The sequence below is a fragment of the Balaenoptera ricei genome, chromosome 16 (genome assembly GCF_028023285.1).
Source record: "Balaenoptera ricei isolate mBalRic1 chromosome 16, mBalRic1.hap2, whole genome shotgun sequence".
NCBI lineage: Eukaryota > Metazoa > Chordata > Mammalia > Artiodactyla > Balaenopteridae > Balaenoptera > Balaenoptera ricei.
This window is the reverse complement of record NC_082654.1, coordinates 63976974-63993272: the sequence shown is the minus strand read 5'-3', so window position 1 is coordinate 63993272 and position 16299 is coordinate 63976974. Positions and strand designations below refer to the sequence as shown.

The window sequence follows — 16299 nt, the reverse complement described above, 5'->3', positions numbered from 1 at the left end:
CTGTGTGGCCTAGGCGCTGCAGAGCTCATCCAGGAAAGTCAGTCATGGCCCTCTGGCCCCCTACCTCCTCTAGATCCACGACTTTGCCCAGCTGAGCGAGAACAAGTATTACGTGTACCACAACACTGAAGACCTGCGGGGGGAGCCCCACGCCGTGGCCGTCAGGGGCGAGGACGATGTGCACGTGACCAAGGAGGTGTACAAGCGGCCCCTCTTCCTGCGGCCCACCTACAGGTACCGAGGGCCTGCCCAGGGCCCCAGTGTGCTGGGCGTGGCTGCTCGCTGGGCCTGCTCTCCAGCTGCGGCCTCAGTCTCACCATCTGCAGGTTGGGCTGAGTTCCCCACGCCTGTGTCTCCCATGGGAATATGGGGGTGAGGGGATGTCCGGGGTGTGTGGCCTGCCTGATGGGCCTCTCCCCCTCACCCGGTAGGTACCACCGTCTGCCCCTGCCAGAGCAAGGGGCCCCCCTGGAAGCCCAGTTTGATGCCTTTGTCAGTGTCCTCCGGGTAAGTGGGGGCAAGAGGGGTGGTGGGAGCATGGAGGGTGGGCAGGTGCTTGGAGAGTGGGTCTGTGTCGAGGCCCCGTCTCCATGGAGATGCCCTGGTGGGTGTGGCTTCTGGAGGAAGGCTGAGGGCGTGAGTGTGTGGGCTGTGTGTGTCTGGTGTGGGTGTGTATTTGTACATTCTCTAATGACAGAGCCCAGCGCTGACCGTCTGGAGGCCTGGACTCTGGCTGTGGCTTGGCTGCTAACTTGCTGTGTGATCCTGGACAGATCTCCTAACTTCTAGGCCTCAAGTTCCTCATTTCTATATTGGAACTAAAAATTCTTACCTTCCAGGCTTCAGCTGATATCTCCTGAGTACTGGTGTTTCTGTACCGACCCCTTTGGGAGGTCACCTTGTTTAATTTGCCTCTCACAGCAGAGTAACTGTGGCCCTGTCCCCTGTGAGTAATTCTCACCTCCAGGGCCCTGGGAAGGAGGCAGGGCCTGTGCTCCTGGGGTAGGTGGAGCAGATCGGGCCGTGGGGCTGGGCAGCCCATGTCATGACCCCCCAACCCCAATTTGGTCCTCAGCTGAGGGCTTTCCGGTCACGCTGTTACCTGCTCTTCATGGTCCTTCCCCAGGAGACCCCCAGCCTGCTGCTGCTCCGAGATGCCCACGGGCCTCCCCCTGCTCTCCTCTTCAGCTGCCAGACGGGCGTGGGCAGGACCAACCTGGGCATGGTTCTGGGCACCCTCATACTGCTTCACCACAGTGGGACTGCCTCGAGGCCGGAGTGAGTGGCTAGTGGGACCCAGTGCCCCAGGGGACTGCGGGGATAAGGAGAGGGGAGGGCGGCGCTGCCCCAGGTTGCTGGGGACACGTCAGAAGCCCAGAGCTACAGCTGGAAGTTGGGCAGCTGGGGTTCACTTCCCGGTTTGCCGCAAACTTCACTGGCTGACCTGGAGAAAGTCACTTGACCTTTCTGGGCCCCAGTTTCCCCAGTGGAACAAATGCCTCTTGTCTCCCCAACTGATTTGGAAGGAAAACTTGGAGCATGTAGTCCGGTGCCTCTCAGCGGGAGGGTGTGGACAGCGGGGCGTCCTCCAGGCCTTTGGGAGCGCTGATTATGCTACTGCCCCTTCCTGTCAGGGCTGCCCCTACGAAGACCAAGCCACTGCCCATGGAGCAGCTCCAGGTGGTCCAGAGCTTTCTCCACATGGTGCCCCAGGGGAGGAGGATGGTGGAGGAGGTGAGTGAGGGGGCTGGGCAAGGAGCTGGGGGCGGGGCGGTGGAGGGGCACTTGCTCCCCTCACTGGGGGACCTCTTCCTCCCCTGCCCCCTCCTTCCCTTCCCGGCCAGTCATTCTCTTTCCCCCTCTCTTCTCTTCTACCTCCTGCCATCTTTCCTTGGCTCTGCTCCCTCCCTGCTGCTGTCCCCTCTTCCCTGCCCTGGTCTCTGGCACCAGGTGGACAGAGCCATCACCGCCTGTGCAGAGTTGCACGACCTGAAGGAAGTAGTCTTGGAAAACCAGAGGGAGCTGGAAGGCAGCTCGCCAGAGACCCCGGCTCAGGTGAGGCACGGAGAGCTGCTGCTTTTGCCTGAGCCCGGCAGCCTTGTTTGGTTGGGCCTGTTGACTGCCCCCCTTCAGACTGGCTTTTCCTAATTGCTGCTTCTCCCATGAGCAGAGCAGTTTTCAGAGGAAGGGGAGATGGGGAGCTGGACCTGTAGGAAGAGAGGAAGTTTACTTTCCCTGACCAGGACCCCTTGATGCAGAATAAACAGGATGGAGGAAGGGGCTGCTGGAAAGGTGCTGGGGGCCTCTGGCTCCAGATACTTCCCAGGCTGCTCCCGGCTCCCCCTGCAAATAAAACCCTCGCTGTTCTTTGGGAAGGCCAGAGTTTGGTCCAGCCGCTGATTCTGGAAGAGTGATGGGCTCTGGGCTGTCTCAGCAGGCCTGTCCCTGTGCTCTGGGGAGAGGAGGTTGGCTTGTTCGCACACAGCGCATGGAAAGAATCTAAAGCCCGCAGAGTCTTTTTCTTCTTTAACACTTAAAAAAGTGTTTTAAAAGCAATATTATATTATAGAAAATTGAGAAATTAGAGAAGGAATAAAACTGCCTGTCATCCAAGCCCAGCTGCCGTGAGCATTTTGGCTGCCTTCCTTCAGTTTTCATATTTCTGATGTTCTTTTGTAGGTTGCCTAGGGCATGTTTATGTCCTGCTTATTTCATGTAACCCCGTCTTTCCCATGTCATGCCTGCTTGTCGTTGTTGAGGTTTACTGGCTGTGGATCCAAGGCCATTGCGAGGCTCAGCCATCATTGGCCTGATAGGTTAGGAGCAGAGCTCTGGCCCGATTGCCTGAGTTCTGTTCCTGGCTCTGCCACCTAGAGGCGTGTGGACCTGGGCAACCTGCTTCACTGCTCTGTGCCTCAGTTTCCCCACTCGTAAAATGGGGCCACTAACAATAATACCCCATAGGGTTGTTGTGAGGATTAGGTGAGCTCAGGTCATAAAGCCTCAGAAGGGAGCCTGACAGAGCAGGTGTTCCTCCTAGCCATCACCTGCTGTGATCTGCAGGCCCCTTCTAGTTGCACAGTGGGGTTAAAGTAAGTACTTTGCATTGAACTACTTCATGAAAATGAGGCTTTTGTGTATTTAGGATTTTTCCCCTTATAAGGTCTAGATTAGGGGTTGACAGACAATGGCCCATGGGCCAAATCCAGCCCACCACCTGTTTTGATAAATAAGTTTTGTTGGAACGAGGTCTTGCCCATCCATTTATGTACCGTCTATGGCTCTCTTATGCTGCCATGGCAGAGTCCAGCTGTTGCAAGGCAGATCGTGTAGCCCACAAGCCTAGAAAATTTACTGTCTGGCCTTTTATAGAAATAAAGGTTTGCTGACCTCTGGCCTAGATTCCCAAAGATGGGATTAAATTTCATCCAAGGGCATGACCTTTTTTTTGGGCCTATACGAATCTCACTTGCCCTCCAGAAGGTGGTGCTGACCCAGCAGGAGAAGCCTGAGATCCGAAGGTGAAGAGAGGGACCCTTGGAATTTTCTGTGACAGCCCCCTGCCCAGAGGACTCTGGGGTGGGGAGGATCGCAGCTCTTCAGTGAGGGCCTCTGGTTCAGGGAAGGGTGTATACACTTGCTGCTTCAACACGGATTGTGTGTGGCCCTGCATGGTGGGTGGCATTGGAGCAAAGCGGCGAGGCCCAGCCTGTCCCTGGGCACAGAGCCTCACTGAGAGCTGTAGTGCCTGCTGTGGTCACCAGTAGCTCTTCCTGCACCATGGATAAACCACAGCAAATGGGATAGGGTTGGAAGAACTTCCATCCTGGCGTAACAGGGTTATGCAGCGTTGGGGTAGATTGTCTAATGGGAATTTCTGAGGCTTAACTCCTGCCCTTCTGGGGATGGGGATGCGTGGCTTAGCAGCCCCATCTTTACTGCCGGCCCTCCTTCCTGGTCCCTTCCTCTCAGGAAAGCGGCAGCCAGCGCGGTGTCCGGCAGAGGGCGCTGTGGAGCCTGGAGCGATACTTCTACCTGGTCCTGTTTAACTACTATCTCCATGAGCAGGTGGGGTGGCGAGATGAGCGGACCCATCCCCCTTTCTCCTGGGGTCCCTCCAGACTCCCCACCCAGGGACTGGCATGGGGTTGATGGGGACCCCTGTGGAGCTGAGGAGGGGAGTGGGGACATGTGTGTTGGTTCCAGAGGAAGGTGGGTTTGGGGGAGGCAAGGAGAGACCCAGATAGAGGGACAGTCCCCAAGCAGGTCAGGCAAAGGGAGGCCCCACGTCTCTTTCCTCTGGGCCCATCTCTATACCCTTAGCCAGGGCATCAGGGCCTGGAGGGATCTTGCTTCGGATATCCTTGTTCTCTCTCCCCAGCCCCTCATCCCTGCCCTGGGCCGTGATGGGTATCTCTTGGGGTCCCCCGACCAGAGGGCAAGCAGGGAGAGTTTGGGATGGCCATGTGCCCCTGAACTCCCGTCTCTCTCTGCCTCGGGCTGCAGTACCCGCTGGCTTTTGCCCTCAGTTTCAGCCGCTGGCTGTGTGCCCGTCCCGAACTGTACCGCCTGCCTGTGACACTAAGCTCAGCGGGGCCTGTGGCCCCTCGGGACCTCATCACCAGTGGCTCCCTGGTGAGTGCACCTGGCTGGCTGGGGAAGTGGGCGTGGGTGTGGGCTAGCCCTGGGGTTGGTTACAGCCTTGGTTCTTGTGGGGTTGGGCTAAGCATTGCCCTCACAGGAAGCAAAGGGAGGATGGCCTGTGGGGTGATGGGATCCTCCTGTGAACAAAATGGGGCCATTCTCAGGCCCTAAGAAGCATTTGCAGCTCTGGCTATTGTTCCAGTACCCGCTCCTCATTCTCAAACCCAAGCGCTCTGGGCAGGGAGTCAGGAGACCTGGTGCTGGTATCTTTGCCACCAGCCTCTCATCTTTGAGCCTCAGCTTCCTCATCCGGAGAGTGGGCACCATTGCACTTGCCCTTGCCAGGGTGGTTATGAGGCTCCAAGTGTGCAAAAGTGCTTTCTAAACTGTCAAGTGCTGGTCTCACCCCCTGCCCCCCATGCCCACTTGGGGCCAGGTTCTGAACCTCAGTCGGCCGCTGAGGGTCCCAGGCTTGCTTCTCTCCCAACAGGGGACAGATGACCTCGTCTCCCCGGACGCACTCAGCACCGTCAGAGAGATGGGTGTGGCCAACTTTCGGCGGGTGCCCCGTTTGCCCATCTACGGCACGGCCCAGCCCAGTGCCAAGGTGACCAGCCAGGGGGCCCACTTGTGGGGTGAGGGGAAGGGGGGTTGAGCTCTTTCACTGACGGCCATCTGTCCCCCCAGGCCCTGGGGAGTATCCTGGCCTACCTGACCGACAACAAGAGGAAGCTGCAGCAGGTCGTGTGGGTCAACCTGAGAGAGGAGGCCGTGCTGGAGTGTGACGGGCGCACCCACAGCCTGCGGTGGCCTGGGCCCCCCACGGCCCCTAGCCAGGTGGAGGTGAGGCCCTCCTGCCTTGTACGCACCCCTGCCTTGGAGGCCTTCTGGGGACTTGGCCTGAAAGGGTCTTCAGAAGCTTCTGTGCTCCTATTGTACAGATGAAGAAACTGAGGCCCTGAGAGGAGCAGTCTCAGGGAGTGGCTGACTCAGGACTCCCTTGCAGCCCCGGGTCTGGTTATAAACCTTGAGGCTTGAGAAGGGGGAGAGATGGGCCCGAAGGCCAGGACTATCCTGGCCACAGAGGCTCTGGTCTTTCAGGGCTGGCCTGGGGGCTGCCGCATGGCCTGAGCCCTCCGTCCCACCCTCCCCTAGAACCTGGAGACCCAGCTGAAGGCCCACCTGAGCATGCCTCCCGCAGGCACCCAGGGCCCACGGACCCACAGGTTCCAGATGTGCCTCACGACGCAGGAGGTCTTCAGCCAGCACCGCGGGGCCTGCCCCGGCCTCACCTACCACCGCATCCCCATGCCAGACTTCTGCGCCCCCCGCGAGGAGGTGAGGGGGCTGTGTGGCTGAGGCCTCTGGGGAGGGAGAGGACGCCCCCCCTGCCTCCCTCGGGCCTGGGCCTTGGCTGTGGGCACAGCTCCCCAGAGGGACTAAGAGCTTGTTCTGCAGGGTTTCAGATCGGCCTAGGTGGTTTATTCACATGCCTACCAAGCTCCGTGTTGGCGTGTGTGCGCACGCGCCTGTGTGTGTGTGCATCATGTGTTGTAGGTATGTGTGGGGTGGGTGAGCATGTCTGTGTGTGTTCAGAGTGGGTGGGGGTGTGGTTGTGGAGTGTGTGTGTGTGTGTGTGTGTGTGTATGTGTGTGGTGTGTCTGTGTCTGTGGAGGCTGTGCTGTGCCACTTGTCTTTACTGGGGGACGCGTGGAGAGCGTGTCTGGTGGGGAGCTGTGTGGTGTGGTGTGTGTAGGGGGTTTGTGGAGGAGGGTGCTGGGGAATGCTGTGTGTGACTGAGGGAGTTTGTGTGTGCATGTGGTATCTGTAGGTTTATGTCTGTACGGTCTGTGGGTCTTTAAGGTTTGTGTGGTGTGTGTGCCTGGCATGTATTGTGTGGGGGTCGCTGTGTGCCTGTGTGATGTGTCGGTTGTTTGGGCGATGCGTCTGTGTCTGTCTGTGAGACGGGTGGTGACCGGGCTTGTATTGCCCCCTCACTTTGCTCTGTGGGTCTGGTTGCCCGTAGTTTGTTGCCCCCTAGTGGTCTCGTGCTGCAGTGATCGGCTGAGGTCGGGACTGCCCTCAAACTGGGATCTGGGTTGGGTCCACCTCAGGGGGGCAGTAGGGCCGGGGGTCCACGTGCAGCCCGGGGGCGCAGCACATAGGAATGTGCTTGTTCCACCTGGCAGATGGTGGGCACCAGGAACCTCAGGTGTGTGCCCGTGTCTGCTCATACGTCCAGTGCCTGGTTATATGGGAGTGAACGTGTTTACGTGCACGTGGTCTTGTGTGTACTGCAGTGAGCTGAGTGTGTGTGCATACAAGGTTGTGAGCCTGACACAGCCAGGCTCAGGGCAAACACTCCCAGGACAGCTCCCGGGGTTGCCATTTGGAGGGATGGGCCATCTTGGGAGTCTGTGCAGCTGGGAGCACCCACTGACTCAGACCTTGGTCTCCCTGTGCAGGATTTTGACCGGCTGCTGGGGACCCTGCAGGCTGCGCTCGCCAAGGACCCGGGTACCGGCTTCGTGTTCAGCTGCCTCAGCGGCCAGGGCCGGACAACGACCGCCATGGTGGTGGCTGTGCTTGCCTTCTGGCACATCCGAGTATGTGTGGCCTCCTGTGTGAGGACAGGGGTCTTCCCAGGCAGGGCGGGCATTTGGTCCCTGGGGACCCTGGCTGTGGCAGGAAGGTGTGGTCCCAGAGCCCCCTCTCATCAGCCCTGGGCAGATGGCGCATGGGCTGGCAGACCCCCGGCACGGGCTCCAGTTGTGGGCAGAGTTGGGGGGGAGGGTGCGATCTGGTACCCATGCTCCCAGTCCCAGCAGCTGTCCTCCCTTAGGGCTTCCCCGAGGTGGGCGAGGAGGAGCTCGTGAGCGTGCCTGATGCCAAGTTCACCAAGGGCGAGTTTGAGGTGAGCATGCCCTGTGGGGTCCCCAGGGGACACCTGGGGGAGGGGAGGGGTGAGTCTTGCTGGCAGGTCTGGGGGAGATCTTCAAAGCTCCTCCTAAGGCCATTATCTTCTTCCACCTCATCGTATCAGCCCTTCCCTGTTCCCATTTCACAGATGAGCAAACCAGGGCACAGGGTAGCTTGGCTCTGGGCCGTGGCAGATGGTGTTTGGAGAAGAGGGGGCAGATCCCCCCCACTCCTCCTGGCCCTGCTGCTGGGCTACTGGCCACCATCTTGTCTGGGTGACATTGACGACCACCTCACGGGCACCTGGGACCCAGCTGTGGTTGGTGACCCCAGTGCCGGGCCCCGGACCGCCCCACCCCACCCCCATTTCAATTCAGGGCACTGGATGCACAGTGCTAACATCTCACATTTAGCCACCCATGTATTGCACCTCATGTGCCTCATGTCATCTTCCCTGACACCCTGTAAGTAGGTGGCAGTGTCCCCGTCTTACAGACGGGCACGTGGAACTCAGAGTTGGCACGTGGCTGCCCGGTGTCGGTGTTGTGGTCGGCTCCTGCCTAGCTGGCCGGCCTGGCCAGTGCCCCTCCCCTGCCCTCCCTACTGTCCTGACACCCTGGCCTCCAGCAGCTCCTCAAACTCACCAAGCACTTTCAGCTTCTGGGCCTTTGCATATGCTTTTCCCTTGCCCTGGACCACTTCTCTCTTCCTTCTTCTGGCTGACTCACTGTTTCTTTTCTTTTTAATTTTTTATTGTGGTAAAATATACATAACACGGAATTTACCATTTTAACCATTTTTCAGCGTACAGTTCTGTGGCGTTAAGTACATTCACATTATTGTGCAACCATCTCCAGAACTTTTTCCTTAGGCCAAATTGACCGTATCCATTAAACACTAACTCCCCATCTCCCCTCCCCCAGCCCCTGGCAGCCACCATTCTACTTTCTATCTCTATGAATTTGACTATTTTACATACGTCATATGAGGAGAATCATACAGTATTTGTCCTTTTGTGACTGGCTTATTGCACTTAGCATAATAGCATCAAGGTTCATCCGTGGTGTAGCATGTGTCACAATTTCTGTTTTTAAAAGGCTGAGTAGCATTCCATTGTAAGTATTCACCACATTTTGTTTATCCATTTATCTGTCCGTGGACACTTGGGTTGTCTTCACCTTTGGGCTATTGTGAATCACGCTGCTGTGAACATGGGTGTACACGTATCTGTTTGAGTCTTTGCTTTCAATTCTAGAAGTGGAATCACTGGATCAACTGGTAATTCACTGTTTAAATTTTGAGGAACTGCTATATTGTTTTCTACAGCAGCTGCACCATATACATTCCTACCAGCAAAGCACAAGGGTTCCAATTCCTCCACATTCTTTCCAACACTTGTTGTTTTCTGGGTTTTTTTTTGATAATAGCCTTCCGAGTAGGTGTGAAGTGACATCTCACTGTGGTGTTTATTTGAATTTCCCCACTGACTAGTGATGTTGAACATTGTTTCATTTGTTTTATGGCCATTTTTGTATCTTCCTTGGAGAAATGTCTATTCGAATTCTTTGCCCATTTTTGATTTGGGTTGTTTTGTTATTGTTGAGTTGTAGGAACTCTTTGTATATTCTGGATATCAATCCCTTGTTAGATATGTGATAGTTCAGTGGGTTGCCTTTTTACTCTGTTGATAGTGTCCTTTCATGCAAAAATTTTTAATTTTGATGATATTCAATTTGTCTATTTTTTCTTGTTTCCTGTGCTTTTGCTGTTATATCTAAGTAGTCATTGCTAAATGCAATGTTATGAAGCTCTTCTTCTGTGTTTTCTTCTAAGAGTTTTATGGTTTTAGCTCTTACGTTGAGGTCCTTGATCCATTTTGAATTAATTTTATTTTTTTAATTTAATTTAATTTTTTTATATAGCAGGTTCTTATTAGTTATCCATTTTATACATATTAGTGTATATATGTCAATCCCAATCTTCCAGTTCATCACACCACCACCCCACCACCACCACTTTCCCCCCTTGGTGTCCATACGTTTGTTCTCTACATCTGTGTCTCTATGTCTGCCCTGCAAACCGGTTCATCTTTGCCATTTTTCTAGGTTCCACATATATGCATTAATATACGATATTTGTTTTTCTCTTTCTGACTTATTTCACTCTGTATGAGAGTCTCTAGATCCATCCACATCTCTACAAATGACCCAATTTCGTTTCTTTTTATGGCTGAGTAATATTCCATTGTATATATGTACCACATCTTCTTTATCCATTCGTCTGTCAATGGGCATTTAGGTTGCTTCCATGACCTGGCTATTGTAAATAGTGCTGCAGTGAACATTGGGGTGCATGTGTCTTTTTGAATTATGGTTTTCTCTGGGTATATGCCCAGGAGTGGGATTGCTGGGTCATATGGTAATTCTATTTTTAGTTTTTTAAGGAACCTCCATACTGTTCTCCATAGTGGCGGTATCAATTTACATTCCCACTAACAGTGCAAGAGGGTTCCCTTTTGTCCACACCTTCTCCAGCATTTGTTGTTTGTAGATTTTCTGATGATGCCCATTCTAACTGGTGTGAGGTGATACCCCACTGTAGTTTTGATTTGCATTTCTCTAATAATTGGTGATGTTGAGCAGCTTTTCATGTGCTTCTTGGCCATCTGTATGTCTTCTTTGGAGAAATGTCTATTTAGGTCTTCTGCCTATTTTTGGATTGGGTTGTTTGTTTTCTTAATAGTGAGCTGCATGAGCTGTTTATATATTTTGGAGATTAACCCTTTGTTCATTGATTCGTTTGCAAATATTTTCTCCCATTCTGAGGGTTGTCTTTTCGTCTTGTTTGCAGTTTCCTTTGCTTTGCAAAAGCTTTTAAGTTTCATTAGGTCCCATTTGTTTATTTTTGTTTTTATTTCCATTACTCTAGGAGGTGGATCAAAAAAGATCTTGCTGTGATTTATGTCACAGAGTGTTCCTCCTATGTTTTCCTCTAAGACTTTTATACTGTCCAGTCTTATATTTAGGTCCATTTTGAGTTTATTTTTGTGTATGGTGTTAGGGAGTGTTCTAATTTCATTCTTTTACATGTAGCTGTCCAGTTTTCCCAGCACCAGTTATTGAACAGACTGTCTTTTCTCCATTGTATATCTTTGCCTCCTTTGTCATAGATTAGTTGATCATAGGTGCATGGGTTTGTCTCTGGGCTTTCTATCCCGTTCCATTGACCTATAGTTCTGTTTTTGTGCCGTACCATATTGTCTTGATTACTGTAGCTTTGTAGTATAGTCTGAAGTCAGGGAGTCTGATTCTTCCAGCTCCGTTTTTTTCCCTCAAGACTGCTTTGGCTATTTGGGGTCTTTTGTGTCTCCATACAGAGTTTCAGATTTTTTTGTTCTAGTTCTGTAAAAAATGCCATTGGTAATTTGGTAGGGATTGCATTGAATCTGTAGATTGCTTTGGGTAGTATAGTCATTTTCACAGTATTGACTCTTCCAATCCAAAAACATGGTATATCTCTCCCTCTGTTTGTATCATCTTTAATTTCTTTCATCAGTGTCTTATAGTTTTCTGCATACAGGTCTTTTGTCTCCTTAGGTAGGTTTATTCCTAGGTATTTTATTCCTTTTGTTGCAGTGGTATATGGGAGTGTTTCCTTAATTTCTCAGATTTTTCATCATTAGTGTATAGGAATGCAAGAGATTTCTGTGCATTAATTTTGTATCCTGCAACCTTACCAAATTCATTGATTAGCTCTAGTAGTTTTCTGGTGGCATCTTTAGGATTCTCTGTGTATAGTATCATGTCATCTGCAAATAGTGACAGTTTTACTTCTTCTTTTCCAATTGTATTCCTTTTATTTCTTTTTCTTCTCTGATTGCCATGGCTAGGGTTTCTAAAACTATGTTGAATAATAGTGGCGAGAGTGGACATCCTTGTCTTGTTCCTGATCTTATAGGAGATGCTTTCAGTTTTTCACCATTGAGAATGATGTTTGCTGTGGGTTTGTCATATATGGCCTTTATTATGTTGAGTTAGGTTCCCTCTATGCCCACTTTCTGGAGAGCTTTTATCATAAATGGGTGTTGAATTTTGTCAGAAGCTTTTTCTGCATCTACTGAGATGATCATATGGTTTTTATTCTTCAGTTTGTTAATATGGTGTATCACATTGATTGACTTGCATATATTGAAGAATCCTTGCATCCCTGGTATAAATCCCACTTGATCATGGTGTATGATCCTTTTAATATGTTGTTGGATTCTGTTTGCTAGTATTTTGTTGAGGATTTTTGCATCTATATTCATCAGTGATATTGGTCTGTAACTTTCTTTTTTTGTAGTATCTTTGTCTGGTTTTGGTATCAGGGTGATGGTGGCCTCATAGAATGAGTTTGGGAGTGTTCCTTCCTCTGCAATTTTTTGGAAGAGTTTGAGAAGGATGGGTGTTAGCACTTCTCTAAATGTTTGACAGAATTCGCCTGTGAAGCTATCTGGTCCTGGGCTTTTGTTTGTTGGAAGATTTTTAATCACAGTTTCAATTTCAGTGTTTGTGATTGGCCTGTTTATATTTTCTCTCTCTTCCTGGTTTAGTCTCGGAAGGTTGTGCTTTTCTAAGAATTTGTCCATTTCTTCCAGGTTGTCCGTTTTGTTGACATAGAGTCACTTGTAGTAGTCTCTTAGGATGCTTTGTATTTGTGCTGTCTGTTGTAACTTCTCCTATTTCAGTTCTAATTTTATTGATTTGAGTCCTCTCCCTCCTTTTCTTGATGAGTCTGGCTAATGGTTTATCAATTTTGTTTATCTTCTCAAAGAACCAGCTTTTAGTTTTATTGATCTTTGCTATTGTTTTCTTTGTTTCTATTTCATTTATTTCTGCTCTGATCTTTATGATTTCTTTCCTTCTACTAACTTTGAGTTTTATTTGTTCTTCTTTCTCTAGTTCCTTTAGGTGTAAAGTTAGATTGTTTATTTGAGATTTTTCTTGTTTCTTGTTTCTTGTTCCCTCTTAGAACTGCTTTTGCTGCATCCCATAGATTTTGGATCATCATGTTTTTGTTGTAATTTGTCTCTAGGTATTTTTTGATTTCCTGTTTGATTTTTTCAGTGATCCTATTTACTAACGTATTGTTTAGCCTCCATGTGTTTGTGTTTTTTACGTTTTTTTCCCTGTAATTGATTTCTAATCTCATAGCATTGTGGTCAGAAAAGATGCTTGATATGATTTCAATTTTCTTAAATTTACTGAGGCTTGATTTGTGACCCAAGATGTGATCTATCGTGGAGAATGTTCTGTGTGCACTTGAGAAGAAAGTGTAATCTGCTGTTTTTGGATGGAATGTCCTATAAATATCAATTAAATCTATCTGGTCTATTGTGTCATTTAAAGCTTGTGTTTCCTTTTTAAAGATTTATTTATTTAATTGATTGATTGGTTGCTATGTTGGGTCTCCGTTTCTGTGCTAGGGCTTTCTCTAGTTGCGGCAAGCGGGGGCCACTCTTCATCGCAGTGCGCGGGCCTCTCAGTATCGCGGCCTCTCTTGTTGCGGAGCACAGGCTCCAGACGCGCAGGCTCAGTAGTTGTGGCTCACGGGCCTAGTTGCTCCGCGGCATGTGGGATCTTCCCAGACCAGGGCTCGAACCCGTGTCCCCTGCATCCGCAGGCAGACTCTCAACCACTGCGCCACCAGGGAAGCCCCAGTGTTTCCTTTTTAATTTTCTGTTTGGATGATCTGTCCATTGGTGTAAGTGAGGTGTTAAAGTCCCCCACTATTATTGTGTTACTGTCGATTTCCTCTTTTATAGCTGTTCGCAGTTGCCTTATGTATTGAGGTGCTCCTATGTTGGGTGCATAGATATTTATAATTGTTATATCTTCTTCTTGGATTGATCCCTTGATCATTATGTAGTGTCCTTCCTTGCCTCTTGTAATGTTCTTTATTTTAAAGTCTTTTATCTGATATGAGTGTTGCTACTCCAGCTCTTTTTTGATTTCCATTTGCATGGAATATCTTTTTCCATCCTCTCACTTTCAGTCTGTATGTGTCCCTAGGTCTGAAGTGGGTCTCTTGTAGACAGCATATATATGTGTCATGTTTTTGTATCCATTCAGCGAGCCTGTGTCTTTTGGTTGGACATTTAACCCATTCACGTTTAAGGTAATTATTGGTATGTATGTTCCTGTTACCATTTTCTTAATTGTTTTGGCTTTGTTTTTGTAGGTCCTTTTCTTCTCTGTGTTTCCTACTTAGAGAAGTTCCTTTAGCATTTGTTGTAGAGCTGGCTTGGTGGTGCTGAATTCTCTTAGCTTTTGCTTGTCTGTAAAGCTTTTGATTTCTCCATCGAATCTGAATGAGATCCTTGCTGGGTAGAGTAATCTTGGTTTTAGATTCTTCCCTTTCATCACTTTAAATGTGTCATGCCACTCCCTTCTGGCTTGTAGAGTTTCTGCTGAGAAATCAGCTGTTAACCTTATGGGAGTTCCCTTGTATGTTATTTGTCTTTTTTCCCTTGCTCCTTTCAATACTTTTTCTTTGTCTTTAATTTTTGTCAATTTGACTACCGTGTGTCTCGGTGTGTTTCTCCTTGGGTTTATCCTGCCTGGGACTCTCGTGGACTTGGGTGGCTATTCGTGGACTTGGATGGCTATTTCCTTTCCCATGTTAGGGACGTTTTTGACTATAATCTCTTTAAATATTTTCTCGGGTCCTTTCTCTCTCTCTTCTCCTTCTGGGACCCCTATAATGCGAATTTTGTTGCGTTTAATGTGTCTCAGAGGTCTCTTAGGCTGTTTTCATTTCTTTTCATTCTTTTTTCTTTATTCTGTTCCACGGCAGTGAATTCCACCATTCTGTCTTCCAGGTAACTTGTCCGTTCTTCTGCCTCAGTTATTCTGCTATTGATTCCTTTTAGTGTACTTTTCATTTCAGTTATTGTATTTTCATCTCTGTTTGTTTGTTCTTTAATTCTTCCAGGTGTTTGTTCTTTAATTCTTCTAGGTCTTTGTTAAACATTTCTTGCATCTTCTTGATCTTTGCCTCTATTTTTTTTCTGAGGTCCTGGATCATCTTCACTATCATTATTCTGAATTCTTTCTCTGGAAGGCTGCCTATTTCCACTTCATTTAGTTGTTTTTCTGGGGTTTTATCTTGTTCCTTCATCTGGTACGCAGCCCTCTGCCTTTTGATCTTGTCTATCTTTCTGTCTGAATTAATTTTTGTATATGGTATAAGGTAAGGGTCCAAGTTCATTCTTTTGCATGTGGATATCCAGTTTTCCCAGCACCATTTGTTGAAAAGAATGTCCTTTCCCCATCGAATGGTTTGGCAAAAATCATTTGACCGTATACACGAAGGTTTATTTCCAAGTCTACATGTCGGTCCCTCAGATGTGATAGTTAGAACTCTCTCTACTCACACCCAGTCCTGTGCCAGGAGCTCTGTGTGTGCTCCCTTCTTCACCCTTCACAGTTCCCAAGAGTCAGGTGCCCTTACTACTCCCATTTGATAGATGACGAAACTGAGGTGCTGGGAGCCAAGCTCATCACCCTAGAACCACGTCAGAGAGGTGATGGGGTCAGGGCACAAGCCAGGTAGTTGACCTCTGAATCTGTGTTCTAAAGTTACATCATGTGACCCAAGGATGCCCCTGTACCCACATCCTTACCCACCCCAAGACATCCTCATGTTTAGACCAGCTTCCTTTGTAATTAATTCAGGCCTATTGAGCCCACAGTCCAGTGGGGAACATTCAGTAGACTGTGAAGAGTGCTGAAATAGACATCAGTTCTGAGCGCCGAAGGTGCAGCTGGGGGAGCCCAAGAGGGCTTTGTGGAGGAGGTGACATTTGAGTGCGTTTTAGAAAGATGAGTGAGTCTGCTGGGGCTGGGGGGAGGGATAGTGTGCAGAGGGGATCAAACGTGCAAAGGAGGGAGTCTGGAAGGGGCAGGACCTGTGGAAGGCTGCAGTTGGCCAGAATGGAAGGAGGCAGGGCTGAGGTGGGGGCCCCGACTATGAGGACCCTGGAAAACCACACTGTGTGTTTGACCTTAACCTTGGGGCCAGCAGAGAAGTAGGGCAGGTCGTGATCAGATTCTCATTCTGGAGGCCAGTGTGTGGAGGAGGGTGTGGAGAGGAGAGCCTGGCGCCTGAGTGAGGCGGGGGCCGCCCGGTGAACAGGAGCCCAGTCACCATTGGCTGGTCTTGGGGGCCGTTGGTTGTGAGGCAAAGAGGGAAGACACCCAGGATGACCTCAGGTTTCTGGCTGGCACTTGTGACAGCCAAGGAGATGAAGAATTCAAGGGGAGGAGCAATTTAGGGGGAGAAGCTAGGAGTTTGGTTTATTGCATTTGAAAAAGCTGTAGCCCTCTGCCTGGGGAACTGCCCCTGGGCCGTCCTGGGGACCTGCCTGTGGTCCATACTCCTCTCAAGCGAGATGTCCATGTCCGACCCAGAGCTTGGGATCCGGGTGTGGCCTGAGCCGGATTAGCCGAGGGTCCTCCCAGGTGATGGGTCCTCTTCTCCCACTGGGCCGTAGCTCCACCCCTGCCGGTGTGCCAGCCCTGGGCCAGTTCCTTCTGAGAAACGCAGGGGTGAGGGAGCGCCCTCCCTGCCACGATCCCGCTAGGGCCCAGTCATGGAGATGGGTCAGATTGAGAGAAGAGCTGAGCTGGGTAGGGTTTTGGTCTTTCGTTCATTTAGCATCGTCCACGGGGTGCCTCCTAGGTGGAAAAGCTATTG

General features: G+C 50.1%; 1 protein-coding gene across 10 annotated transcripts in view; it reads left to right on the top strand.

Moving 5' to 3' along the window:
- PALD1 (phosphatase domain containing paladin 1) overlaps window positions 1-16299 on the top strand; it is a 159458-nt gene that overhangs the window by 46265 nt on the left and 96894 nt on the right. For all 10 annotated transcript variants that reach the window (XR_009497991.1, XM_059900104.1, XM_059900102.1 and 7 more), the window contains 12 exons: window positions 74-234; window positions 432-507; window positions 1127-1278; window positions 1635-1734; window positions 1951-2055; window positions 3973-4068; window positions 4507-4635; window positions 5135-5251; window positions 5332-5487; window positions 5800-5982; window positions 7110-7250; window positions 7487-7558. Coding sequence is in view for 9 of the 10 variants with exons in the window: in XM_059900104.1 (XP_059756087.1) it covers window positions 74-234; window positions 432-507; window positions 1127-1278; window positions 1635-1734; window positions 1951-2055; window positions 3973-4068; window positions 4507-4635; window positions 5135-5251; window positions 5332-5487; window positions 5800-5982; window positions 7110-7250; window positions 7487-7558 (1488 nt within the window). In the remaining variant the exon portion in view is untranslated. The remainder of the gene's footprint in view (window positions 1-73; window positions 235-431; window positions 508-1126; window positions 1279-1634; window positions 1735-1950; window positions 2056-3972; window positions 4069-4506; window positions 4636-5134; window positions 5252-5331; window positions 5488-5799; window positions 5983-7109; window positions 7251-7486; window positions 7559-16299) is intronic.